At 43.6% G+C, this 27,675-nt stretch overlaps 1 protein-coding gene across 2 annotated transcripts in view; it reads right to left on the bottom strand.

Annotated features, from left to right (window-relative positions):
• Positions 1-416: 416 nt before the first annotated feature.
• Positions 417-27,675, bottom strand: part of LOC137521795 (hemicentin-1-like) — an 81,500-nt gene continuing 54,241 nt past the window's right edge. Inside the window, exons 6-14 of one of the 2 annotated variants that reach the window (XM_068241533.1) lie at positions 24,089-24,364; positions 21,341-21,613; positions 19,959-20,231; positions 14,983-15,261; positions 13,583-13,855; positions 9,450-9,728; positions 6,434-6,712; positions 2,990-3,101; positions 417-1,018 (exon numbers count right to left, since the gene is read on the bottom strand). In XM_068241533.1, coding sequence (XP_068097634.1) covers positions 3,016-3,101; positions 6,434-6,712; positions 9,450-9,728; positions 13,583-13,855; positions 14,983-15,261; positions 19,959-20,231; positions 21,341-21,613; positions 24,089-24,364 — 2,018 coding nt within the window. In that variant the 3' untranslated portion in view covers positions 417-1,018; positions 2,990-3,015. The remainder of the gene's footprint in view (positions 1,019-2,989; positions 3,102-6,433; positions 6,713-9,449; positions 9,729-13,582; positions 13,856-14,982; positions 15,262-19,958; positions 20,232-21,340; positions 21,614-24,088; positions 24,365-27,675) is intronic. The other variant, XM_068241534.1, reaches the window with a different exon arrangement.

Here is a 27,675-nt window from a genome sequence, read left to right as displayed (position 1 = left end):
TGAAGAGCCGGGGACGCAGCGTTGGAACAGTATGGTGTACGAAAATATCCAGACACTTCCCACTAATGAGATAAGTATTCAACTCTTTTTTTTCTCTTTTTGACTTTAGTTGTCCTTTAAGTGGTTAGCACTTGCTTTGTAATGTTGCGGGCGGGACTATGCATATGACTCTGTTGTCGCACCATGGCGCAGGGTCATATGAAGCCTATTTTCTGCCACGCACAAAACTTCAAGTGTAAAACCAGCCTTTAGAGTCTCAATTTTAAATCCTGGACGGAAGACCAAGTGCATAATTTGCCCATTCTCCCCATATTTGCATGAGTTTTCTTCAGGTAGTTCAATAGGGATCAGGTGGATTGGCTTAAACCAGTCATTTTTACCAGCTCAAACGAGGAACCTCCAGAAATATATATATATATATGTTAAATTAGTTTATTAAACTTTAAAAAGAACAAAATAACCAAATGCAGATCAAGCATAAGAACTACAATATGGCACAGTGAAATAAATACTTTAAAGTTGACTTTTAAACATCTTATGAACAAACACACTAGAGGGGTACTTTTGAAAATCAAACAAAAGTGTTATGAGTACTAAACAATCTTAGATTAAAAAATCATTATCCAAGTGTAGATAATCTTCCCATTGGATCAACTTCAGGGTAGAACTTGGCCAAACCCGATAGCATTCAAGACTAGCCAGTCAGAACCATCATAAGGAGATGCAGAAAACAACGGTGTTGATAACAGAAAGACATATAGGTAATGTATAACAAATACATGAAATGTAAGTAAGAAATGCATTTCATTTGAGCAAAAGCATGTATGTGGGGTGGGGCTGGGAGCACTGAATGACAGAAGTCATTAGGAGTTTTCCTTTGGATTATTGGCGGGGCGTGTTTGAATGAAGAAGGTTTGGATGGAGACGTGCATAGAAGCATGTTAGGCTGCACTCCAGTAAGGCACCAGTTGATGTTTCTTGCCATTTCTTCTCTGATATAAGTAACAATCCTAGAAACCTATACAAAGAAGAAAAAAATTGTGATTTACGCCAGAAGTATTACCTGTGTTTAGTTATTATATACCTACTAGGTTGTTTTCTGGGTGGCTGATCATTCCCCAGCCACAAACCACCGGTCCATAAACTGGCTACCATTCACCCTGGCCCTGTAGTGTGTTTTCGTATATGAAACTCTAATGGGATCATTAAATGTAAAGTTCCTCAGGGGAGGAGCTGTTGTGAATGACCTAAGAGATTGTCTGTCCTTGTATTGTTTTTGTTTGTGTTTGTTAAGCAACTGCCAAGACAAATTCCTTGTAGGTGCAAACTTACTTGGCGAAAATAAATTGATTCTGATTCTGATTCAGGATTGGGTAGTGATGTAAATAGACTTAAGTTCTTCAGGGGTGGAGACAAGAGGCGTACCTACAAAGGAGCAGCCCCCGAGGCTGCAGATCTGTAAGCAGGCTCCAAATACTACTTCACTCCCTTGGATAAAGGGATCTATCCCTCAGAGCAGGTGGTTTTGTGGCTACACTTGTTATGGGTGTGAAGAAACAATGTCCACACATTTATGACCCTTGTGAGATGGGGCCCCGGGCTGTGACAGCCACCAGGTTTAGGCAAGGGAAATGGTGTGACTATTAGGGCCCCACCAAAGTTTTGCTGGGAGGCCCCATGATTTGTAGCTATGCCCCTGGTGGAGACTAATGTAAACTGCATGAAATGATCTGCTCCTTTCTCCTCACATCATGAAGTACCATATGCTGTATTCTGAAGGATAAGTCAACCCCACAACTTTCTGTATAAAAAACAAAAAACTAAATGGAAACACACGGTCATCGAACGCTGCTATTCCAGCGCAGGAGATTTGGGCGCAGCCGGCGCCACCATAGGTCGTAATAGGAATTACGGGTATAGCGTACAGTGAGTAACTTGGTGGAAGCCGAATAATTTAATTCCTCACTATCCACGTGGACCTAGAGGGAGAATAGTATTTAAAGAGACACTGAATCGAAAAAAAAATGATGATATAATGAATTAGTTGTGTAGTACAGCTAACGAATAAAGCATTAGGAGCAGAGACATAAGTCTAATATTTGTTTCCCGTACAGGAAGAGTTAAGAAACTCCAGTTGTTATCTATGCAAATAGCCATTGAGCTCTGCGACTTTTAAAGTCCCAGAGAGCTCTGACTTCTGATGGTGTTTATCTCAACTGTATTGTTTTTTTTCTTTTGCAGAGAACAGTTTAGGACAGGTCAAAAGTCACTGCCTGTTCTGTAAAAACATTTAGAATGCTGAGTAATGTGTAAATTGCAAATATTAGAGAATGATACAAGGTTATAAAAAAAAGCTGTAAAACTGAAAATAAAAATATGAGAATATTTTTTTTGCACCAATGTTCTTGTAATTATCCGTACTACACAACCAATTCATTATATCATAATTTTTTTTCGCTTCAGTGTCTCTTTAGCGCCGCCGGGAACTTGTGCAGCAGCAGGATAAGCTGTATATCGGCTGTATCCTGGGCCCAAGTCTCCCGGCGGCCAGTTATCTCGTATGCACTGTCATTGTATAAATAGAGGACTACACATTCTACACATGGGAACAGTGGCCGAACTAAGGAAAAAAAGATGAAGGCAGCTGTAAGCCTTCCCAAGTCATTTTCAAATCGAGAATGCACTTTTCAATTTCAAGAAAAAAATTGTATTTTTGCAATATGGTGAAAACTCTTGAAAATGGTATTTTTACAGTGGAAATTAACAAACAGTGCGAAATTGTTTCGTTTCAGCGCGACAATTCACAAAAAATGCAAAAACTCACAAAGTTATTACAGAATGATTTTTGATGGCATTTTCGCTTGAAAGTGGAATTTACCATTATTTTTGCAAAAATTGATGCGAAAAAAAACGTCACTCATCACTGTTCCCAATTCATTCATTCCATTCCTTTCTTGTAAGATTTGTGATATAACTTTTGCTTGCTTACCTGCAGGCGGTAGAGGAGTGTGACAGTTAATAGGACAGCAGGCGTCGGCCTAATACAGAAGCCACCATGATGCCCATCATACTCCTGGCACTGAGTGTGGCATGGTACGCAGCTGCAGGGAGGATACAAGGCATATGAATGAATGCTTCTGACAAGATCTGACAAGACTAGCTGCATGCTTGTTTCTGGTGTTATCCAGGCAATACTGCAGAGGAGTAGACCAGCAGGGCTGCCAGGCAACTAGTATTGCTTAAAAGGAAATAAATATGGCAACCTTTATAGCCCTCTTGCTGAACCTGAACTGAAAATTAAAAGTCAAAATAAACATACACACGTCATACTTACCTCCCGGCGGATCAGTGAATAGTGGCGCACAGCGCCGATGCATAAAAATGGCGCCGCATTAAAAAGATACGCTTATCGCCATTTATCGTTAGTACTGCATAATAATGGCGCACAGGGAAAAAAGTAGAAAAAACGGCACACAGTAACGTTATTTATCAATAGTGCCATTCATTTGCCAAACAGCAGACATTATTGTGCACAGTAACGTTATTTATCAATAGCGCCCTACATAAGCCAAACTGCAGACGTTATTTAACTGCAAAACGGTGAATGGATTTAATGTAACACTGTCAAGGTTAGGGTTACTCACCACCAGGGGAGGTTTAGAGTTAGGCACTACCAGGGGAGGTTTAGAGTTAGGCACTACCAGGGGAGGTTTAGGGTTAGGCACTACCAGGGGAGGTTTAGGGTTAGGCACCACCAGGGGGGTGGTTAGGGTTAGGCACCACCAGGGGCGTCTTAGGGTTAGGCACTACCAGGGGAGGTTTAGGGTTAGGCACCACCAGGGGGGTTTAAGGGTTAGGCAACACCAGGGGGGTCTTAGGGTTAGGCACCACCAGGGGGGTGGTTAGGGTTAGGCACCACAAGGGGCGTCTTAGGGTTAGGCACTACCAGGGGAGGTTTAGGGTTAGGCACCACCAAGGGGGTTTAAGGGTTAGGCAACACCAGGGGGGTCTTAGGGTTAGGCACCACCAGGGGGGTGGTTAGGGTTAGGCACCACTAGGGGGGTGGTTAGGGTTAGGCACCACCAGGGGAGATTTAGGGTTAGGCACCACCAGGGGGGGGGTGGTTAGGGTTAGGCACCACCAGGGGAGATTTAGGGTTAGGCACCACCAGGGGGGGTGGTTAGGGTTAGGCACCACCGGTGGGGTTTAGGGGTTAGGGATAGGTACAGAGAGGGTTCTGTGTTTTAACGCTAAATAACGATAAGGCTTTAACGCTAAATAACGATAAGGCTTTAACGTTAAATAGCGATAAGCGACAAACGGATTAGCGGCGACACCGTGCGCCATTATTCGTGGCACCATTTTCAGATGGATCCCCTGCCGGGTAGTCTACTCATCAATCTCTTTCTCCTCTCATGCTTCCTGTTTGTCCACTGTGATCCATGGAATTCTCTTTCCTCTATTTTGAAAATGGCCATTACCCCATATCAGCTTCCTGGTCAGCACACTGTTAAACTGTAATATTATCGACGACGTGAGCCATAGGGAAACATGGACATTACCTTGCACATTCAGTAAGGCAAACTAAGAGGATGATGGGCCGGCACTCAGTGTAAGGCTGCGGATATGATGATTCCGGCTGTATAATTGAGTAAAGTCCAGCAGAAACTACGTGCTCAAGACATGCAGTGAAAACATGGCATCAATCACATAGGAGAAAGAAGCAAAAAATTGTCTGGCACTGTAGTTTAATTAAAAAGCAGCAGATGTACAAAACAAGCAAAACATTAGCGCACAAATGAATGCGCAGAAAAGTGCATAACAGGTGGTACTTATCGTGCTTCGTGCTGGAATGGAGGGGCACTGTGGGCGCCAGTGGGTGCACAGCCTTACGACCGTTTCACATTGGGGTGAGCCTTGCTTCTTCGGAGGCCAAAACGTGCACGATAAGTACCACCTGTTATGCACTTCTATGCGCATTCATTTGTGCGCTAATGTTTTGCTTGTTTTGTACATCTGCTGCTTTTTAATTAAACTACAGTGCCAGACAATTTTTTGCTTCTTTCTCCTTGTGACCTTGCACATTCAGTTGTAACTGAAAGCAGCTGATATATAACTGACAGCTACTGATATATTTCAGTCCTGAAAAAAATATTGTCAGAACTGGAAGAGATCACTGTTAGGCCTGGTCCACACTAGGTCCGGAAACGTATCCGTGGCTGCGTTTTTCAAACCTGATGAAAAACGGAGTCCCGGATACTAATGTTCAAAATAGCAGCCAGCCTCACCCAAGTAAAAAACAGATCCGTCTGCGTTTGCGGGGACCCGTTTTCAAAACCTGAACGGAAGGTCCGGACCTGCTGCATTTTCACGCAATGGATCAGGACCACGGATACACGCAGGGGTAGTGAAAAGCAATGAGAAAACGCATCTCCAGCTCCACAGGCAAAAAACTGATGTGAAAACGGATAGCCTGAGCTTTATGATTGGCCCAAAAAAAACCTCCCACTCCTTCCTAATGATAGAGACGTTTTCTGTCAGGGAAAAACCTGAATGGAAACTGATGCAAAACTGATGCACTTTCATCAGTTTGCAGTACGGATGTACTTCCCCTAATCTTCCCCGGATCCGGACTGCAGTGTCCGTCCTGCAACTGTGTCTAGTGTGGACCCAGCCTAAGAAGAAAATAGTGAACTTCTGAGAGGAACTGACGGTGAAGTAAGTATGTGATATGTGATATGAGTAAGCCTATGACAGCCGATCGCTTTGATTGGCTGGCAGGGGGTGAGAGGGAGGAGATAATAGAAAAAAAATACACACATTTATTTAAAAATAAAAAACAAATATTTATAAAAAATAAACACCGGGGGAGTGATCAGATCCCACCAACAGAAAGCTCTGTTGGTGGGGAGAAAAGGGGAGGGGGGGGGATCAGTTGAGTGCTGTGTTGTGCGGCCCTGCAGCAAGGCCTTAAAGCTGCAGTAGCCCATTTAGAGAAAAATGGCCTGGTCTTTAGGGGGATTTAACACTGCGGTCCGCAAGTGGTTAAAGAAAAACATTTCTTTGATACAGCTGATACAAATCCTGCAATACATCTTCAGTGTTCTTACTTTCTGCATTCATGGAAGCAGACTTAGGGTTAACATCCTGTGTTTACAAATTAGCTGCTCTGCCAAGGCAGCCAGCTGTCACAGCTGCGAGATCAAATTACAGTTGTGATTAGTCACAGATGAGGGGGAATTAGACAGGCTAAACTCCCTAAATACATACAGGGTGCATTTCTCTCTGTTTTCCTTCTGTCCTGTGCAAGAGTTCAGGTCCACTTTAAGTGTGAAAGCAGCCTTAGTGCAGTTCTATTCTGTAGGTGGGCCTTGTAGACCAGCTTGCAGGAAATTCAGTTATAAGTGTTGAGTGACATCCCCGGAATACTTACAGGAAACAACAAGGCTTATTTTGGCAGAGGCGGAGTAGACAGCACTGGACATATTGCAGGTATAGTTCCCACTATTCGTCTTCTTTGGCTTCAGGATCTGGAGAGTGCGGTTCCCATCCAGCAGAGTGTAGACCTTATCACTGTTCACAGATGAGCCGTCCTTCGTCCATGTCACTACTTCAATGTAACCACTAGAGGCGCTGCAGGAGAGTTTGACATCGGGGCTGCTCTCTGTCACATTCGCAGGTGACTGTGTCAATCTGACGCCCACTATCGGGTCTGTCGAACGAAAAGGGGAAATGCATTATAAAATGGAAATGAAAAGGCTTCATCAGGTCTGTCAGGTATAAAGGGAAAACTCTGTAGAGTGGATCATTTAACACTGTTCCATGCCTCTGGCTATCATACTGAAGTGGTATTATACTTAAATTTCAGTTACTGCTCTTAATTACACAGAATTATATTTGAAAGCATTCCTAAGTATTCCCTGTGTGTAAAAAGATTTATTTTCGCTGTAGAAAGCAGTAGAAGTTTGCTTATCTCTTGTCATCGGCAAATGTAATCATTGCTGTTGACGCTCGCTGCCTGTGTCTTCACTCAGCACCCACCCCTCTGCTGAATAGACACATCGCCATGGCAACAGCTGAGTCACTTCAGCAGAAAAGGAGGAGTGAGAGTGAAGACACAGGCACAGGGAGCTTCTTGCCTTTACCAATGACCAGAGATAAGAAAGCTTCTACTGCTCCCTACAGAGAAAATGAATGTTTTTACAAACAGGCAGTACTTGAGAATGCTTTCAAATGTTATTTTATGTAACTTTGAGTAGTTACTGATAAGTTTTAGGAGTATAATCCCAATTTAACCACATCCCCCCACAAGCTATTTAACCCTTCCTCCCAAGAGGTGTGTGTGTGTGTGCGTGCGTGCGTGTGTGTGTGTGCGCGCGTGTGGTTTTTTTGTGGCAATACTTGTTTTCAGTAATTACTCTTTTTTTCTATGCATTGGCTGTTTGTAGCCGCACATGCTATGTGCAAACTCTGTGCAGCAAGACCAATGTTCAGCAGGCTAACTGCTACTGCCTCCCTGCTGCATAAACAAATCCAATCTGGGACTGCACCTTATCCAGACTCCAGACAGTTAATTCGTCCGGGCTTGTTATGCTTTACTGAAATGTGCATGACCGCACTCGTCCATTTCAAAGCCTTAATTGGCCCTTCATCAGGCATTATATAAGTGTAGAATGGAGCCAGCCAATGGACGATAGCCACTAGTGATGAGTCAAAACTTCACATATGCATAATTTTGCATCCTAATTTGCAATTACGATGCAAAATCATGAGTTTCAGCCAACTCGGAATTTGTAATGTTGCATCATAATTTCACGTTTAATTTTGTGTTTGCAATTTTGCATAATTTATTGTAATTACATGAAAATGTATTAAACAATTGCAGTTATGGGAAAACTGGTTGTAATTACACAAAATTGTGCATTCAAATTAGCTTTTACAAAAATAATCGCAATTATGAAAAATAATTGTAATCACAAAAACTACTTATATACTTCTAATGGAGTGAAATTTCACATTTTTCCCAATTATGATTTTGCTATTATTTTTGTAATTACAAAAACTACATGGAATTATGAAATTTACCATTTCAATCATCACTAATAGCCAGTCATTTCACATGGGTAGTGGCACGAAATGAGGTGGTAGAAGAGCCGGATTTACCATAAGGCACTGTAGGCACGTGCCTACAGGCGCCAGTGGATGGAAAGGCGGCTCACTCTCCTCCCCCAGTGCCTCTCTCCCTCCTTCTCTATGCAAAGTCCTGATCAGAGATTAAATGAGAGGTTACTCACCTGGCTCTTGGCATTCTACTGACAATATCTCCCTTCAGTCAGGGGCACCTCTAGCTACTTAATACTGAAGGCACCTCTGACTACCTAATACTAAGGGGCACCTGTAGCTGCCTATGATGGGCAAGGTAAGTAAAGGAGAAGTAACAGCTGGGCGAGCCAGTACACTTGTGGTGCAGTTCGGCGGGGGTTTGTAGGTTCATGGAGGGCGGAGTCTAGGGTGCCAGTACATCTGTGCCTATAGGCTCTTGTGATGTAAATCCTGGCCTGGGTGGCAGTCCTCTCGGGGGCACCACTATTCACATAGGGGGTGACCTTGGGGTGTGGAGGCCGTCAACCAGCTCTGTGACCCTGGGAAATTGCCCAGTTAGCCCCTATGGATATGCCCACCCTGCTTAACCGATGGTAAATACTGGACGATAATCTACTGCTACAGCTAAAACATGTCTGTATACATTATGGCCCGGTTCACATTAGAAATAATGAGCCAAATGGATCCGGTAAATGGATCTGGTCTCCGCTTCACCGGATCCGGATGGCTTTGTGCACACTGGCAAAAGGATGGTGAAAACGGATCTGATCACTGATCAATTGGATCGGTTTTCACTCTGTTTGCCGTAGAATACATAGTAAAATACATACCTAGGTCCGCTGTAAAATCTTCCTCTTCTTGCGGAAGAAGACGGATGCCTCTACCGCTGGCCTTAGGCATGTATATTAGGCCTGGTTCACTCTCGCTCACCACCCGCCCTACTGCTGCACCCTGCCTCACTCTCCTGCCGCTCAGGTTCGCTTCCCCACTTCCCCCCTCCCCCTTTGGAACGGTCCGTTTCTTCACACTAGTTCCCCATTGCCCCCAATGCAATAGCACTTTTTTCCCATTCCGTTATGCTGGGCAGAACAGTCCAGAAATTTAGGGCCCGCAGCATTTTTTCGGCCCGGGGAACGGAATGTACGGAACGTATCCGTACCAACAGACGCATGTGAACGGACCTATAGGTTAACATTGGATCCTTTCACATCCATTCCGTTTGTACAGTATACATTCCGGTTACGTTACGCAAAATCTGAGACAATCTGAGCTTTCATATAAAGTCCACAAGCCCTGTTACAGCCTCTATGACAGCTGACACAGAGCACACTCAGATTGCTACTCACAGTAGACGTTGAGGTTGTGACTTGCGGATCCCAAGAAGCCGGCATTGGACACATTGCAGCTGTACTTTCCACTGACGGTCCTGTTTGGTGCACTGATCTGTAGGATGGAATTCCTATTCAGTGGACTGTAGGCACTGCTGTTCAGAGGCTGGTCATTCTTCATCCATGTCACTTTTTCAATATTACCACTAGGGGCGCCACAGGTCAGGTTTACAGCCGTGGTGTTGCCCTCAATCACTGTCTGGGGGGATTGGACCAGTGTGACATTCTCTATCGGGTCTGTCAGGGGAAAAGTGCAACAACTCAGGTTATAACGTTGAAATCTGCTACCATACGCCAGTTCAGTTAGAATTTTAAAAGACACCTGGGCCCATATGCAATTCACTTTTTCTTCTGAGTTATCTCCCGCAGCAAGCAAGAAAATAATTGGACCGATCAGAGAACGCAGAGTCAACCTGAAAGTATTTGGCCAATCAGAGAACGCAAAAAGTGACAACAAAAAAAAAGACTCCTTCAAAATTGGAACTCAGAAAACAGAATTTAAAATCACCCACCTCACCCGCCCCCAGAAATGGGGCTGAGTGAACTGACATTTGATAAGATGTGCAGTAAAAACAGCTATTATCTGCTTCACCAAATGCAGCAAGGCTTTGTGAATTAAGGCCATGTGTAAATTACTTTTAAACCTCTGTTGCAAAAAAAATGTTCTGTTTTTGCAATTCAGGGTAAAAAAAATCCATGTACCTTTTGTAGCGGATAACAGGAACCCACTCCTCACCTTCATTCCGAGTCTTCTGATTGGCTTAAAATTGCAGAACATCGGTTTAGCGGATTTCCGCTAAAATTTCCGAATATCGCAGTACAAATCCTCATTCTCTGATTGGCTTTTCATTCCGAACAGACATTTGGAGATTATGGAAACTAGAGTTCCTTGCCAGGATTCTGATGCTATGTTAACCAAGCCTAAGTTAAAGGGACCTGAAGTAAGAGGTATACGGCGGCTGCCATATTTATTTCCTTTTAATCAATACCAGTTGCCTGGCAGCCCTGCTGGTCTACTCCTCTGCAGTAGTATCTGAATAACACCAGAAACAAGCATGCAGCTAGTCTTGTCAGATCTGACTTTAAAGTCTGAAACACTGAAACACCTGATCTGCTGCATGCTTGTTCAGGGGCTATGGTGGCTAATAGTATTAGAGACAGAGGATCAGCAGGGCTGCCAGGCAACTGGTATTGATTAAAAGGAAATAAATATGGCAGCCTCTGTATACCTCTTACTTCAGTTCCCCTTTAAAGGGAACCTTAACTGCTGCGGAAAAATAAATTCACTTACCTGGGGGCTTTCCCAAGCCTCCTGCAGCCGTCCTGTGCCCGCGCCGGTCCTTCGGTGCCCTCCGGTCTCCCTCCGCCGCTAAGTTTCGATTTCGGACGACTGCCAGTCGTCCTGGGGCCTCTTCCGCATTCCTGGTCGTAAACTGCAGTAAAGCGCGTCCGCATGACGCGTTTGACGTCATGCGATGACGCGTTTGGCGTCATGCGGACGCGCTTTACTGCAGTTTACGACAAGGAATGCGGAAGAGGCCCCAGGACGACTGGCAGTCGTCCGAAATCGAAACTCAGCGGCGGAGGGAGACCGGAGGGCACCGAAGGACCGGCGCGGGCACAGGACGGCTGCAGGAGGCTTGGGAAAGCCCCCAGGTAAGTGAATTTATTTTTCCGCAGCAGTTAAGGTTCCCTTTAAGGAGCAAATTTCAAACTTAAAGTGGAATGAAACCCAGCATTTCTACTTTGCTCTATTAGATTATTTACAGCATATTATATACAACCAGCATTTTTTTTTTACTAGAACCGCATTCAAAGGGTTAAACACAGGCCTTAAGGTGGCCACTAATGATCCAATCTTTTCATCCAATTTTACCAAATCTATGTAGTATAAGGCTGGTTTCACAGTGGGACGTTAAAGTCCCACGTTACAGCAGCCAGTAACGCAGCCTAACTCACAGCACGGTAAAATCAATGTGCTGTTCACAGTGCACACGTTGCGTTACAATAGTAACGCAGCACGTTTAGACAAAGTGCTGCATGCTGTACGTTATACTGGGCTAAGCCACGTTAGACTGTTTGCACATGCTCAGTAATGTTGGAGAAGGAGGTCTCCCCTCCTCCTCCACAGCCAGCCACATGGCTAATTAATATTCACTGCACTGCAGAGACTCTTGGTGGGACTGTAGTGTTGTCCGGATCATGAACGAATCGTTCATTTGATCCGGATCTTTTTTGTGAGTCGAATCATCCGGATCATCACAATTAAAGATTCGATTCACAGTGGATGTCTGCCTGGAAGAAACAGGAACATACAGAATGTACAGTGCAGGGAAAGTCCTGTTAGTCATTTCACCCAGTCTGCTTCCCTAGTAAAATGATTCAAATGATTCAGTTCAAAGATCCGGATCTTTTCAATAATCCGATTCGAATGATCCGAATCCTTAAAAAGATCCGGACTTCCTATCACTAACCTGGAGCTGCTGCTTTGAGAGCTGCATAACGCAGCTCAATCTGACGTCCAACTTCAACACCACCATGCGTTGCGTTAGGCGCACGTTATGCGACCATAACGACCCCTAAAACGCAACATCTTGGTGTGAAAGTAGCCTTAGGGTAAATTGAGTGATTCTATTGAATGAATAATTTAGGCAGTTCCCTTATGTTACATGGAAATGGTAAGATTGGATGAAAAAGATTGGATCATTAGTGGCCACTATTAGAAGTTCCCCTGCAGGGAAAGCTGGACGCATCCCAACTGCAGATAATGTTATCTTGAGTTTAATTGTATCAAGTGAGGAATGTAAACAAACCTTTCTCTGACACTGCAGACTCTGCTGAAGACAGTGAGACAATCAGAAAGCATCAGAAAGCATTTCTGCCTAAAGAAAACCTGTACTGAAAATTAAAAGTCAAAATAAACATACACAAGTCATACTTACCTGCAGTGTAGTCTACTCCTCAATCTCTTTCTCCTCTCCTATGTCCTGTTTGTCCACTGTGATCAAGGGAATTCTCCGTCCTCCATTTTGAAAATGACCATTACCCCATAACAGCTTCTTGGTCAGCACACAGTTAAACTGTAATATCGCCCACTTGAGCCATAGGGAAACATGGACACATCAGTTCTCCTCTCAGCTGTAACTGACAGCAACTGATATACAGTATAACTGACAGAAACTGATATATTTCAGTTCTGACAAAATGTTGTCAGAACTGGAAGGGATCATTGTCAGAAGAAAATGGTGAGCTTCTGAGAGGAACTGATGGCAAGGTAACTATGTAATGTTCAATTGAAGTTACCTTGTGTGTTTATTTTAAATAATTTTACTCAGTAAAGGGAACCAGAGCTAAAGGAAGGAAAAGCTGTTACACATACCTGGGGCTTCCTCCAGCCCCATACGCGCTGATCGATCCCACGCCGCCATCCACAGCTGCCCGCATCTAGGAGAACCGGCTCCCGTCAGTGACGTCATCGGAGCCACGCTACGCAGGAGAAGTGCGCCCTCTATGTATCTCTCCATACACTGCTGCAGAGATACGCAAAGAGCGCACTTCTGCTATGCTAGACTGGCTCCGACTGGCGGCAGAGCAGGGTCCCGGTTCTCCTAGATGCAGGCAGCTGTGGATGGCGGCGTGGGAGCGATCTGTGCGTATGGGGCTGGAGGAAGCCCCAGGTATGTATAACAGCTTTTCCTTCCATCAGCTCTGGTTCTCTTTAAGTTAGAAGATGAATAAAGCAGTTATGAATAAAATGCAAAGTCAGCTTTCAGAGCAAAAAAAGTGTACCTTGGGAACGTATAATTTCTAAATGAAAAATAATACTTATGCACAAAAGCAAATACCGTATGCTAACTGTATGGCATATAAAAAGTAGGAAAACATGTTTTTATTGAATATTATGTCAGGGTTTTATACCGCTTTAAAGACTGAATCCTAAAGTTAAGGATTGCAAGTTAGTGAAAACTAATCAAAGAGATAACAAGAGAAATTACACAGGGTCCATAATAAAAGGCAGAAGAAAAGCTTTGTGAATTGACACCATAATCACATTTCATGCAGCACAGATTGCCAGTTTCATTACAACTTACAATAGACAATGAGGTTGTGAAATCCGGCCCTCGAGGAGGCAGGGTTGGATACATTGCAGCTGTAGCTCCCACTGAACTCTCTGGTTGGCTGAATGATCTGCAGAGTGAGATTCTCATCCAATAGTCTGGAAGCGTTACTGTTCACAGGCTGTCCATCCTTCAACCATGTCACTTTATCAATGATACCAGTAGAGATGCAGCTGAGGTTTACGGCTGAGGTTCCCTCAGTCACTATCTGGGGTGACTGTGTCACTGTGACATCCCCCAATGGATCTGCAAGGTAAAAACAAAAAGAACGCAACTTTTTTTTAAATGGTAGATAAACTGTGTCTTTTTCTTTCAGCTCTTTGGGAGCTACCATCAAGGGTACAGCCAGTTCACATTTCCTTCTGATTACTTTATTTTACTGAAGAATCTGAGACTCAAGATCCCCCTAGGTGGGGAACAACCACTCTCTTGCCAGCTCCATGCTTTTCGCCGAGATCTCTGGGTCACCTGACTGATATTTCCAAAGGAAACATCTTTGGAATGATTGCATGACATATAACAGTTGAGAACTGTGATGTTTTTGTATTTGGGGAAAGACAGGCACATCAGTTAGCAGTGTAGTAAACACTACTCCCCATATGAAATACAGCAGTACACCTTACCTTATGAAATACAGCAAATGTTACCCAATGCACAAAATGCAGCAGTCATTGCACCATGTAAGAAATGCAGCACAAGTTACCCCACGTATGGACTGCAGCTCAAGTTACCTCATGTTTAAAATGCAGCACATGTTACCTCACGTATGTAGTAAAAATACATGCCTAAGGTTAGCGGTAGAGGCTTCCTCTTCTTGCGCTGTGACTACACAGCACGTCATGCGACTAGTCACATGACGCGCCATGTAATCACATGACGCAGAAGAAGACAGATGCCTCTACCGCCGGCCTTAGGTATGTATATTAGGCCCGGTTCACCCTCGCACCCACCCTACTGCTGCACCCTCCCTCCACTCAGGTTCGCGTCCCCACATCCCCCACCCCCCGTGGAATGGTCCATTTCTTCACTAGTGTGAAGAAACGTTGCATTCCCCCTTGCCCCCAATGCAACAGCATTTCTTTCCGTTCGGTTCCGCTGGGCAGAACGGTCCAGAAAACTAAGGCCTGCAGCATTTTTTCGGTCCGGGGAACGGAACGTACGGAACGTATTGGTACCAATAGGTTAACATTGGATCCTTTCCAATTCGTTCCGTTTGTACAGTATACATTCCGGTTACGTTCCGCAAAAAAACGCAGATGTCAACCGAGCCTAAGAGACAGTATAGAGACAATCTGAGCTTTCATATAAAGTCCACAAGCCCTGTTACAGCCTCTATGACAGCTGACACAGAGCACACTCAGATTGCTACTCACAGTAGACGTTGAGGTTGTGACTTGCGGATCCCAAGAAGCCGGCATTGGACACATTGCAGCTGTACTTTCCACTGACGGTCCTGTTTGGTGCACTGATCTGTAGGATGGAATTCCCATTCAGTGGACTGTAGGCACTGCTGTTGAAAGGCTGGTCATTCTTCATCCATGTCACTTTTTCAATATAACCACTAGGGGCGCCACAGGTCAGGTTTACAGCCGTGGTGTTTCCCTCAATCACTGTCTGGGGCGATTGGACCAGTGTGACATTCTCTATCGGGTCTGTCAGGGGAAAAGTGCAACAACTCAGGTTATAACGTTGAAATCTGCTACCATACGCCAGTTCAGTTAGAATTTTAAAAGACACCTGGGCCCATATGCAATTCACTTTTCCACCTGAATTTTCTCCCAGGTAATACTTTTCAACTTGTAAATAAAATGCCTTTTACACCACCAGCAAGAAAACAAATACTCAAAATAATTTGGTCAGTACTTTTTTACCTACTTTGTGGTACTTTTTCCATGGCAAAGTGCTAAAAAGTTAACTTAAAGCGGAATATAACCCTGCATTTCAACTTCACTCTAAAACATTATTTACAGCATATTATATGCAACCAGCATTTTTTTTTTACTAGACCAGCATTGCAAGGGTTACACACAGAGCTTTAAAGTTTCCTGGAGAGATATACAGAAGTTCAGATAGATACATTTAACTAAATAGAATGTAACAAGTGAGGAATGTTACACACTCTTTGGCTGTCCCCCAGCTCCTTCTCAGTGAGAGAGTGAGTCACATTCCACACTTAGATACATTTATGTAAACAAAATGTATCTATGTAAGCTTCGGATGCATCTGCAGTTCTCTCCAGAAACTTTATAGAGACTCCGTAACAAAAATTGCATCCTGTTTTTATCATCCTACAAGTTCCAAAAGCTATTGTAATGTGTTCTGGCTTATTGCAGCACTTTCTACTATCACAGTCTCTGTAATAAATCAATGTATCTTTCCCCTGTCAGACTTGTCGGCCTGTGTCTGGAAGGCTGCCAAGTTCTTCAGTGTTGTGGTTCTGCTATGAACTCCCCCTTCCAGGCCCCTCTATGCACACTGCCTGTGTATTATTTAGATTAGGGCAGCTTCTCTCTTCTCTTTTATCTTTTACAAGCTGGATAAATCGTCCTCTGAGCTGGCTGGGCTTTCACATACTGAGGAATTACAGACAAGGGCAAAGCTGTTTACAGGAAGAAACGAGCAGCCTGAAACTTCAGTGCATGAGAGCAGAAGGGGGAAAGAAACACACAATGATCTCTTGAGATTCAAAAGGAAGGGTGTATACAGCCTGCTTGTGTATGGTATAAACCACTGTGGGAGGCGCCCTTACGAATCAGAATATACAGCACAACATAGAAAAATATATATCAAGGGTAAGCGTAATACGTCTTACCTGGTGCGAAGACTCAAACACATAAAGTAGTAAATTCGTATTTATTTATTGCACTAAGGACTTATAAATAAATACGAATTTACTACTTTATGTGTTTGAGTCTTCGCACCAGGTAAGACGTATTACGCTTACCCTTGATATATATTTTTCTATGTTGTGCTGTATATTCTGATTCGTAAGGGCGCCTCCCACAGTGGTTTATACTAAATAATACCTCACAGTGTGGGGTCATATCATTATAGTCTTATAGTGGTATTTTTTCTTCCGGGAACGGCGACCGACAAGGCCGAGTGGAGACGGTACTTCTCCACATGCTCTGATGGTGGTTGCCAAAAAAGCAACCCAGAATTGTGAGTATAATTTCACTACAATAGACCAATTCACACAACGATAATACTCGATATCGGGCTCCCGGTGTCCTTGTGCTTTTCTGTTTCTACTAGTTCTGCTTGTGTATGGATGTATTTTCTATGTGTGGATATACTGTACATCAACTTACTTCCTGTTTTGGTGGCCATTTTGTTTGTTTATAAACAAACTTTTAAAAACTGTTTTTAACCACTTTTAATGCAGCGAGGAGCGGCGAAATTGTGACAGAGTGTAATAGGAGATGTCCCCTAATGCACTGGTATGTTTACTTTTGTGCGATTTTAACAATACAGATTCTCTTTAAAGCTCTGTGTGTAACCCTTCCAATGCTGGTCTAGTAAAAAAAAAATGCTGGTTGCATATAATATACTGTAAATAATGTTTTAGAGCAAAGTTGAAATGCTGGGTTATAGTCCGCTTTAAATTGAAGATGAAAAATTATCTCCTAGGAGAAAACTCCAGAGAAAAAGTGAATTGCATATGGTCCCTGGGCCCATATGCAAATAACTCTTCTCCTCGGAGTTAATTTTCATAGTCTCCTTAAATAACTTTTAAGCCCACAGCAAGCAAGAAAATACTCAGAATAATTTTGACAGTGCCTTTTCAACTGCTTTTAGGTACTTTTTCAATTGCAAAATGCTAAAAATTAGGACCTCTGTCCCAAAAATCGTAAAATTTAAAATACAAGTAAACATATACAAATAAGAAGAACGTTTCTTCCGGAGTAAAATGAGCCATAAATTACATTTCTCCTATGTTGCTGCCACTTACAGGAAGTAGTAGAAATCTGACATTATTAACAGATTTTGGACTAGTCCATCTTCTCATAGGGGGTTTTCAGGGTTTTCTTTATTTTTAAAAGCACTTAGTGAATGGCAGTTGCTCGGTCCAACTATCAAAATAGTGTACAGTGGGTAGGGAGGCTTGCCAGCATCTTTGTATAAATCTTTTTCAGGGAACGTCTTTATAAAGAATAAAGGCCATGCTGAGAATCTCCCAGGAAGAGATGGACTAACCCAAAACCTGTCATGTAATGTCAGATTTCTACTACCTACTGTAAGTATCAGCAACATAGGAGAAAAGTATTGTATGGCTCATTTTACTCTGGAAGAAATGTACTTCTTATATATTATTATACTGGACACTTTACTAGCTATATTGGGCACTATACTAGCTATACTGTGCACTTTACTAACTCTACTGGGGCACTACCTACCAATACTGGGGCACTATACTTAGCTATACTGGGCACTATACTAGCTATTCTGGGACTCTACCTACCCAGACTGGGCACTATACTAGCTATACTGGGCACTATACTAGCTATACTGGGCACTATACTGGCTATACTGGGCACTATACTAGCTATACTGGGGCACTACCTACCCATACTGGGCACTATACTAGCTATACTGGGACACACTGGGGGGATCACGCGGCCTGCACCAATCCAGCATTTCCTATCCCCGGCTTATATGGGGGTCAATCATTTTTCCCTGTTTTTTTAGGTAAAGGTTGGGGGTCGGCTTATACGTGGGTTGGCTTATATGCGAGTATATACGGTACTATCAAAACTATTTTAACTATTTTCTTGCTTTCTGGTGATTTAAAGGGCATTTTATTAACAAGTTTGAAAATTTCACTGAGAAAACTCAGAAAAAAAGTGAATGACGTATGGGCCCTGGAGAGAGAGGTATAAAAACTACCAATGCTAAAGGAAGCAATAGACTTGCAACTTTAGTCTGCAGATAGTAGGTCGGCAAGCACCAGAGGCACTGGACAGTACGGATGCTCATTCGGATTTTGCAGAATTGAAATTTCCGATCGTTCTTTCCGATTGGAAAACGGAAATCGGATTTCTGTGGAAATACCGCATTACCGCAACTCTGTACTTTTAGCCAAATCACAGAACTCGGGATTCAGCATTTGACCAATCAGAGAACACGAAAAGTGACAACAACAAAAAAAAACTCCTTGAAAATTGGAACTTGGAAAACAGAATTTGAAGATCACCCACCTCGCCCGCCCCCAGAAACGGGGCTGAGTGAACTGACATTTGATAAGATGTGCAGTAAAAACAGCTGTTTTCTGCTTTACCAAATGCAGCAAGGCTTTGTAAATTAAGGCCATGTGTAAATTACTTTTAAACCTCTGTTGCAAAAAATGTTCTGTTTTTGCAATTCAGAAAAAAAAATCCACGTACCTTTTGCAGCAGATAACAGGAACCCACTCCTCACCTCCAACAGACCAAAGCCTTCCTGCTCTTCCCTCTCATCAGGGTCCAGCTGTGCATAGCCACACCCCCAGGTGCCTGTCCCTATGCAACGGTTGTCAGTCACAAGATAGGCGTGGCCTACAGCCTGGAGATAGAGACAGGGCAGCACAGACATGTATGGAAGCCCCGGGAGGAGAGACTGTGCAAGCAATGTGACCAGGGGGTCCTGGAGGATGAGTCCCACTCCCTGCTACATTGCAGCAAATACGCACCTGTGAGGACCGCCCACTTCCAGAGACTCTCCGCCCACATCCCAGAGTTCACCTCCACAGAAACAACTTTGCAAATAGCTGCCCGATGTGTCGCTGTCTGCCACCAACTGAGAGGAACATGATACCCCATGGTAGGGATAGTCAGAAATGACAATTTCCAATTCCGCAGAAATTCCGCCTTCCGCAGATGCTCATTTCCGCTACCGCTTTATTCCTACGGTATTCTGCAGTATACGACAGTATTCCAAATCTCACGGATTCTGCTTTCTGAAATTTCCGCTTACCACACTACAAATCCTCATATCTGATTGGCTTATTCATTCCGAGTCTTCTGATAAAAATTACCGAACATCGGTATAGCGGATTTCCGTAGAAATTTCCGCTTACCGCACTACAAATCCTCATTCTTTGATTGCCTTTTCATTCTAAATAGAAATTTGGAGATTCTGGAAACTAGGGTTTCTCGACAGGAATCTGATACTATGTTAACCAAGCCTGAGTTGAGGAACAAATTTCAAACTTAAAGACTGAATCCTGAAGTTAAGGATTGCAAGTTAGTGAAAACTAACCAAAGAGATAACAAGAAAATGATTCAGGGTCCTCAATAAAGGCAGGAGAAAATCTTTGTGAATTGACGTCACAGTTCATACAACACAGACTGCAAGTTTCATTACAACTTACAATAGACAATGAGATTGTGAAATCCGGCCCTCGAGAAGGCAGGGTTGGATACATTGCAGCTGTAGCTCCCACTGAACTCTCTGGTTGGCTGAATGATCTGCAGAGTGAGATTCCCACCCAATAGTCTGGAAGCGTTACTGTTCACAGGCTGTCCATCCTTCAACCATGTCACTTTATCAATGATACCAGTAGAGATGCAGCTGAGGTTTACGGCTGGGGTTCCCTCAGTCACTATCTGTGGTGACTGCGTCACTGTGACATCCCCCAATGGATCTGCAAGGTAAAAACAAAAAGAAAGCAAGTTTTTTAAATGGTAGGAAAACTGTGTCTTTTTCTTTCAGCTCTTTGAGAGCTACCATCAAGGGTACAGCCAGTTCACATTTCCTTCTGATTACTTTATTTTACTGAAGAATCTGAGACTCAAGATCCCCCCTAGGTGGGGAACAACCACTCTCTCATCAGCTCCATGCTTTCTGTCGAGATCTCTGGGTCACATGACTGATTTTTCCAAAGGAAACATCTTTGGAATGATTGCATGACATATAACCGTTGAGAACTGTGACCTTTTTGTATTTGGGGGAAGACAGGCACATCAGTTAGCAGTGTAGTAAACACTACTCCCCATATGAAATACAGCACACCTTACCTCCCATATGAAATGCAGCAGTCATTTCCCCATGCACAAAATGCAGCAGTCATTACCCCATGTAAGAAATGCAGCACAAGTTACCCCATGTATGGTTTGCAGCAGCAGCAGCACAAGTTACCTCATATTTAAAATGCAGCACATGTTACCTCACGTATGAAATGCAGCACTTTACCTCATGTATGAAATGCAGCACATGTTACCTCCCATATAAATTCCAGCACACCTTAGCCCACATATGAAATACAGTGCATATTAGTCCACATATGAAATGCAGCCCACGTGTTGGTGTTCAGCAAGTATAAATGCAGCATGTGCCTCCTACCCCATAATGTAGCTATTGCCCCACCCCCTATATTTCATTATGCCCCCATCTGTTTCTGTCTGCATCCTTCTCCCCCTGCATATTTCAATACGCCCCCCTCTGCTGCATGTATGACAAGGCCGGTGGAATAGACTCAAAGAAGTTTCTGGATGAATCCATGACATGGAAGGTGAGAGTGCATCCCCTGTTACCGTACATGGCAGGAATCTGATTGATTAAGGAACAAATTCTAAGCTTAAAGACTGAATCGTAATGCTAAAGATTGGAAGTGACTGAAAACTACTTTATTTATGACCAAGAAGATAACTAGAAAAATGACTTGGAGTTAATAAAGACAGAAGAAAACTTTTGTGAATCTACACCATTGTTACAGTTCATACAGCACAGATTCTCAGTTTCGTTATGACTTACAATAGACGATGAGGTTGTGAAGTCCGCCCCCCGAGGAGGCAGGGTTGGATACATTGCAGCTGTAGATTCCACTGAACGCCCTGGTTGGCTGAATGATCTGCAGAGTGAGATTCCCATCCAATAGACTGGAAGCGTTACTGTTCACAGGCTGTCCGTCCTTCAGCCATGTCACTTTATCGATGATATCACTAGAGAGGCAGCTGAGGTTTACGGCTGAGGTTCCCTCAGTCACTATCTGGGGTGACTGCGTCACCGTCACTGTGACATTCACCACTGAATTTGTAAGATAAAAGAAAATAATCAAGTTGGTAAATGTTAGAATGACTGATTGCCTTTCTCTTCCAGCTCTTTAAAGAATAAGAGTGACACCCATGCTAATCTAGTAATAAAAAACACATATATAAGTAGATCAGGGTCGTATCTGGGTAATATAGAGCCTATGGCAAACGCAGAAATTGCGCCGCCTCCCCTCTAAAAACAGCATCCTTTCTTGCGTACGTTTGTTATGGTTGCCTGTGGGGTTTTTGGGGGGTTCCGGATATTGCTGAAGTTACTTTTTGGGGAAATATCTCTTCTTATTCACTTTCTACCCTCTTTTCTAACACTAACCCAAGTAGGCCCCACATGTTCCACAGTTAACAGAATTAATCTGATCTGAGGTATGAATGATGGGAGGCATGGGGGCCCAGCACAGGGGCAGGATGATGTGGCGCCCATGGCACAAGCCATGCCTGCATCCCTCCAGATACGCCTCTGAAGTAGATAAATACTAGTTCCACTTACATAACAAAGTTTTGAATGCAGGATTAGCATCTTTATCACGTAATACACTCAGACCAGTTGCTGTTGAAATTTGATTTTTATGGTGACAATACCGCTTTAAGAGCTGCCAGTTCACATTTCCTTTTGTTTACTTTATTTTCCTGAAGAATCTAAAGGTGGCCAAATATTAGGCGACTTGGTAGCCGATCGACCAACCGATTTGATTATTACAATTGGATCAAATGAAAATCGGTGCTGCCAAGAGCATGCCTGATCCACGATGTGACCAATTTCGGGCAAAGATTGGTTGCATGTATCAATTGGACATGCTGCAAGATGTAACGCTGACATGCTCGATTGTGTGCATAGCGTTAAAGGTCTGCAATGTCGCATCGAGTGAGGACCCAGTGCTGATCTGTTTCCAGCCCATACACCACAGGCAACAGATCTCTCTTCGATCAGATTCGATCAGAGAGAGATCTGTCTCTTGATCGACCTGCCCATACATTGTCTGATGTATGAGAATTTCCAACATGTTGTAATTTATCTATCTAACCATCTATCTGCCGAGCAATTAGGCATTGTTCTATTTAGCAGGAGATAAACAGAAGACAATGCACCAGAGATAATGACCAGTCTCTACAGAAAATAATCTAACAGAAAATCTAACAGAAAGATCTAAAAATCTAACAGAAAATTGTATGGTGTATTCCCAGCATAACACACAAATTAGGCTCTTCTAACAAACTATTTGCTGGCCACATTAGGAGCGAAAGTGGTTGTCTCTCATTCTTCACATGAGATTGATGCGGCAGTTACGTGGTTTAGATTGCGCTGTAGGGTAGGGTAGACAAAAAATAGATGATTCCACTTTATGCTTCCCAGGGGGGCGTCCCCTGTGGATATGGACTATTCCGCAGTCTGGTGCAATCACCATCTTTAAGGGAAGTCTTTTAAGGTAAATTAAAGAAACAAAAAGCTAAAATAACCGATGACTATAACTGTCCCTTGTTACAATGCATATGTGATTCATTTATGGGGTTCTCCCATAATAACTTTGATAGTTGTCCTTTATACACCTAATCTTAAAGTTAAGGAAGCAAGTTAGTGAATACTACTTTATTCATGACCAAGGAGATAACAGGAAAATGAATCAAAGACATGAGTCCTCAAAGGGGAACTACAGCGAAAAACTGTAAAACTTTAAATATGTGCAAACATATAAAAATAAGAAGTACATCTTTTCCAGAGTAAAATCAGCAATAAATTACTTTTCTCCTATGTTGTTGTCACTTACAGTAGGTAGTAGAAATCTGACAGAAGGGACAGGTTTTGGACTAGTCCATCTCTTCATAGGGGATTCTCAGCTTTGCATTTATTCTTTATAAAGACACTACCAAAAAAATATATATACAAAGATGCTGGTCTGCTTACTGCTGGCCTGCTCACTGCTGTTGGACCGAGCAACTGCCATTCGCTAAGTGCTTTTGAAAATAAAGAAAACCCTGAGAACCCCCCATGAGGAGATGGGCTAGTCCAAAATCTGTCAGTTCTGTCTGATTTCTACTACCTATTATAGGTGACAGCAACATAGGAGAAAAGTAACTTATGGCTAATTTTACTATGAAAGAAACGTACTTCTTATGTGTATATGTTTATATATATTTTATGATTTTCGCTACAGTGGTCCTTTAAATGACATGTGACATGATGAGATAGACATGTGTATGTACTGTACAGTACTAAGCATACAAATGCATATGTTGTGCTGCTTTTCTTTTTTCTCTGCCTGAAAGAGTGAATATTCAGCTACACAACTGACAATTTCTCTGCAGTCGGGACCCAGTCAGACTATATTGTCCCTCAATGATAAGGAATTACAGACATAAAATACTTTCATGGCAAAGAACTTGGCTTCTGAGAGCAGGGAATAGATAAAAAGGTCATTAGTTCGTATATTTTGCACTGTGAGACGTTACTACTTACAATAGACGATGAGATGGTGAAAACCGGCCCCCGAAGAGGCAGGGTTGGATACGATGCAGCTGTAGTTTCCACTGAACGTTCTGGTTGGCTGAATGATTTGCAGAGTGAGATTCCCATCCAATAGTCTGGAAGTGTTACTATTCACAGGCTGTCCATCCTTCAGCCATGTCACTTTATCAATGATACCAATAGAGGAAATACAGCTGAGGTTTATGGCCGGGGTTACCTCGGTCACTACCTGGGGTGACTGTGTCACTGTGACATTTGCCACGGAATCTGCAAGATAAAAAAAGGAAATCATGTTTGTAAATGTTAGAATAGCTGTTTGTCTTTATTTGGCATCTCTATGAGAGCTGCCATCAAGGGTCACTCCCATGCACGATTGCAGGACTTCACTAGGGCTGCCCGCAACTCTCTAAAACTCGCTCCCACCAGCCATCAGTCTCGCTCCCACTGTTAAAGGGGTTCTCTGAGGAGGGCGTTGAAAATAAAAACAGATACTTACCTTGGGCTTCTACCGGCCCCCTGTAGCAGTAATGTCCCACGCCGTCCTCCAACGATGCGGCGTTCTCCGCCGCTAGTCCCGGTGTCAGGCGACATCTGATTGAACTGCGGCTGCACGGCCGCGTGCATGCTCGCTCCCGGGCACATCATCGGAAGCTTACTACACAGGCGCAGTACAAGAAAACTTCGTACTGTGCCTGCGCAGTAAGCTCCCGATGACGCGAGCGGGAGCGCGCATTATTCGTCTTGTTAGACAAATAATTGCCAGGTGCCGGCGGCAGGGAACGGCGTAGGAGGGCGGTGCAGGACATGACAGCTACAGGGGGCTGATAGAAGCCCCCCCCACCCCCCCCCCCCCTGAGAACCCCTTTAATACCTTCAAACAAGCACTCAAGACTCACCTTTTCATGTTTGCCTAGTACGCCTGCCTAGTACGCCTGCATCAGCACCATAATACGTTCTGCTGGACACCCTCTCAACAGACGCACCTATTGACGCTACCCCCACACTTTATATTGTAAGCCTCTGGCAGGGCCCTCCCCCCTAGTGTTTCCAGCTTGATTATGCAATCGCACTGTCTGACAACCCTCTTATGGACTAGAACAGTCTCTATATTTACCAAAGACACTGAACTACTGTTATCAATTACATTTGCATGACTTTGTTTTGTCGCGAGTTCCTTGTATGTCCTGCCTTGAATGTTAACACATTTTTCTATTGTGCAGCGCTGCGTAACTTGTTGGCGCTTAATAAATACAACAAATAATAATTAAAAGAATAGTTCACAGTTCCTTCTGTTTACTTTGTTTTTTCTGAAGTTTCTGGAGCTCCAGATCCCTTGAGAGTTCTTACAGACAAGTTTTGCAAGACGAACTCCATTACCGCAACCCTGCTGCTATGCCTCATGACCCGGAGGAGTTTGATCGTATTATACTGTATATTATTGCCAAACTCTGGTACCGACTGTATATCCCCACCTATATCACAAACACAAGCTGTAATTCAGCTATATTGGCTAAATGTGTCACTCTGCACCCAAATTACCCTCCTGGTGCTGCCAGAAAGGATTAAGACATAATAGGGCCCTAGACAAGAAAGCACTTATTGTCCATAGTTGCTAGTCACCTGGCTTTTTTAGTTAGTTTTGGCATCCACCAGGCCCCTAAACTCCCTCAGACCCTATGCAACTGCCTAGATTTGCCTTGCGGATGATCTGTTTGTGGTTGCCCCTATAGCCGTTAATTACATTGAGGGCTATGGCAGTGCCCATATTAACAGACGCACCGTGCACAAGGCTGGATTTATACTTTTTGTGCCCCTAGGCCAGGTATGTTGTGGCTCCCCTTTCTTGAGCTGCAGAGCCCCTCCCACTCCATGTGCAGCCCCCTCTTCCATGTGTATCATCCATGTACAGCAGCCCCTCCCATTCCATGTGCAGCAGCCCCTTCCATGTGTATCATCCATGTACAGCAGCCCCTCCCATTCCATGTGCAGCAGCCCCTTCCATGTGTATCATCCATGTACAGCAGCCCCTCCCATTCCATGTGCAGCAGCCCCTTCCATGTGTATCATCCATGTACAGCAGCCCCTCCCATTCCATGTGCAGCCCCCTCTTCCATGTGCATCGTGCATGTACAGCAGCCCCTCCCATTCCATGTGCAGCCCCCTCTTCCATGTGTATCATCCATGTACAGCAGCCCCTCCCATTCCATGTGCAGCCCCCTCTTCCATGTGTATCATCCATGTACGGCAGCCCCTCTTATCCCATGTGCAGCCCCCTCATCCATGTGTATCATCCATATACAGCAACCCCTCCCATTCCATGTGCAGCCCCCTCTTCCATGTGTATTATCCATGTACAGCAGTCCCTCCCATTCTATGTGCAGCCCCTCTTCCATGTGTATCATCCATGTACAGCAGTCCCTCCCATTCCATGTGCAGCCCCTCTTCCAGGTGTATCACCCATATACTGCAGCCCCTTCCCATTCCATGTGCAGCCCCTCTCTTTCATGAACAGCTCCCCTAAGAATCTGTTTCCCTTTATCAAGTGTTTCTCCCCATTTTCTTCCTCCTCTTTCGTATGTAGCAACCTCTCTTTCATGTCCAGGTGTCCCCTGGGGCTGCAGCCGCCCAATGCCCGGGCCTTTCCAGAAATCCGGCCCTGGCCGTGCACCCATTTTTACTGCTTTTGTTTTGTGCCAACAAATAACAATACAAATTACACTTGTATGTCTAAAACAGGAGTTCCAACAAATCCTTTAAAAGCAATGACTATATTGGTCTTATCGGTGTACAGAAGGTTAAGATGGAGGCCCAGATTCAATAAACTCACTAATTCTCACATAAGATGTTTTTTCCCCCATCAACAACATACATGTTCAAGTCAAAACTGCTTGAAGGTGGCTAAGAACAGTACTATCAAAATTACATCATTTTAGGGTAGCTTATTTCCAGAGTTTTTGTTTTTTCCTGGGGGTGGAAGGGTATTTTGTTTATAAGGGGTGAAAACATCTCCTGTGAGATAACAGAGAACAGTTACCGTAGTTACATAGTTAGTTTGGTTGAAACAAGACATCCGTCCATCAAGTTCAACCAGAAGAAAAAAAACACCATCCTGAACCCGCACATATCCCAGTAGATCCAGGGGAAGGTAAAAAACCTTACAAGACCTGGGCCATTAAGCCTTAAAGGACACCTGAAGTGAAAATAAACTAATGAAAAACAATTGTATACATCATCCTCCTCCTAAAAATGACTTTTTAAGATAGTCCACAGTTATATTTTTTATTCAAATCTACTTTTTAAGTTTTTACTGTTGTATTGTTTTTGCTCAATGACACATTCATTGAAGTATGCCAGAGCTAAAATCTATTGACCCTTTTTATCTCGTTCCTGCTCTCAGGCGAACTTTTGCGGAAGTTTGATTCGCCCCATAATGCACTATGAGGGTCAACTTTGACCCTCTGCATCACAGTCAGCAGGCACATTGTAGCCATTCAGGCTACACTAAGCCCTGGAGCCCAACCCCCCCCCCCCCCCCCCTCTTATATAAGGCAGGTTTGCCAGCCATTACACTCACTCGT

This window comes from Hyperolius riggenbachi, chromosome 6 (assembly GCF_040937935.1).
Source record: "Hyperolius riggenbachi isolate aHypRig1 chromosome 6, aHypRig1.pri, whole genome shotgun sequence".
Lineage (NCBI taxonomy): Eukaryota > Metazoa > Chordata > Amphibia > Anura > Hyperoliidae > Hyperolius > Hyperolius riggenbachi.
This window is presented reverse-complemented; position numbering and strand designations above follow the sequence as displayed.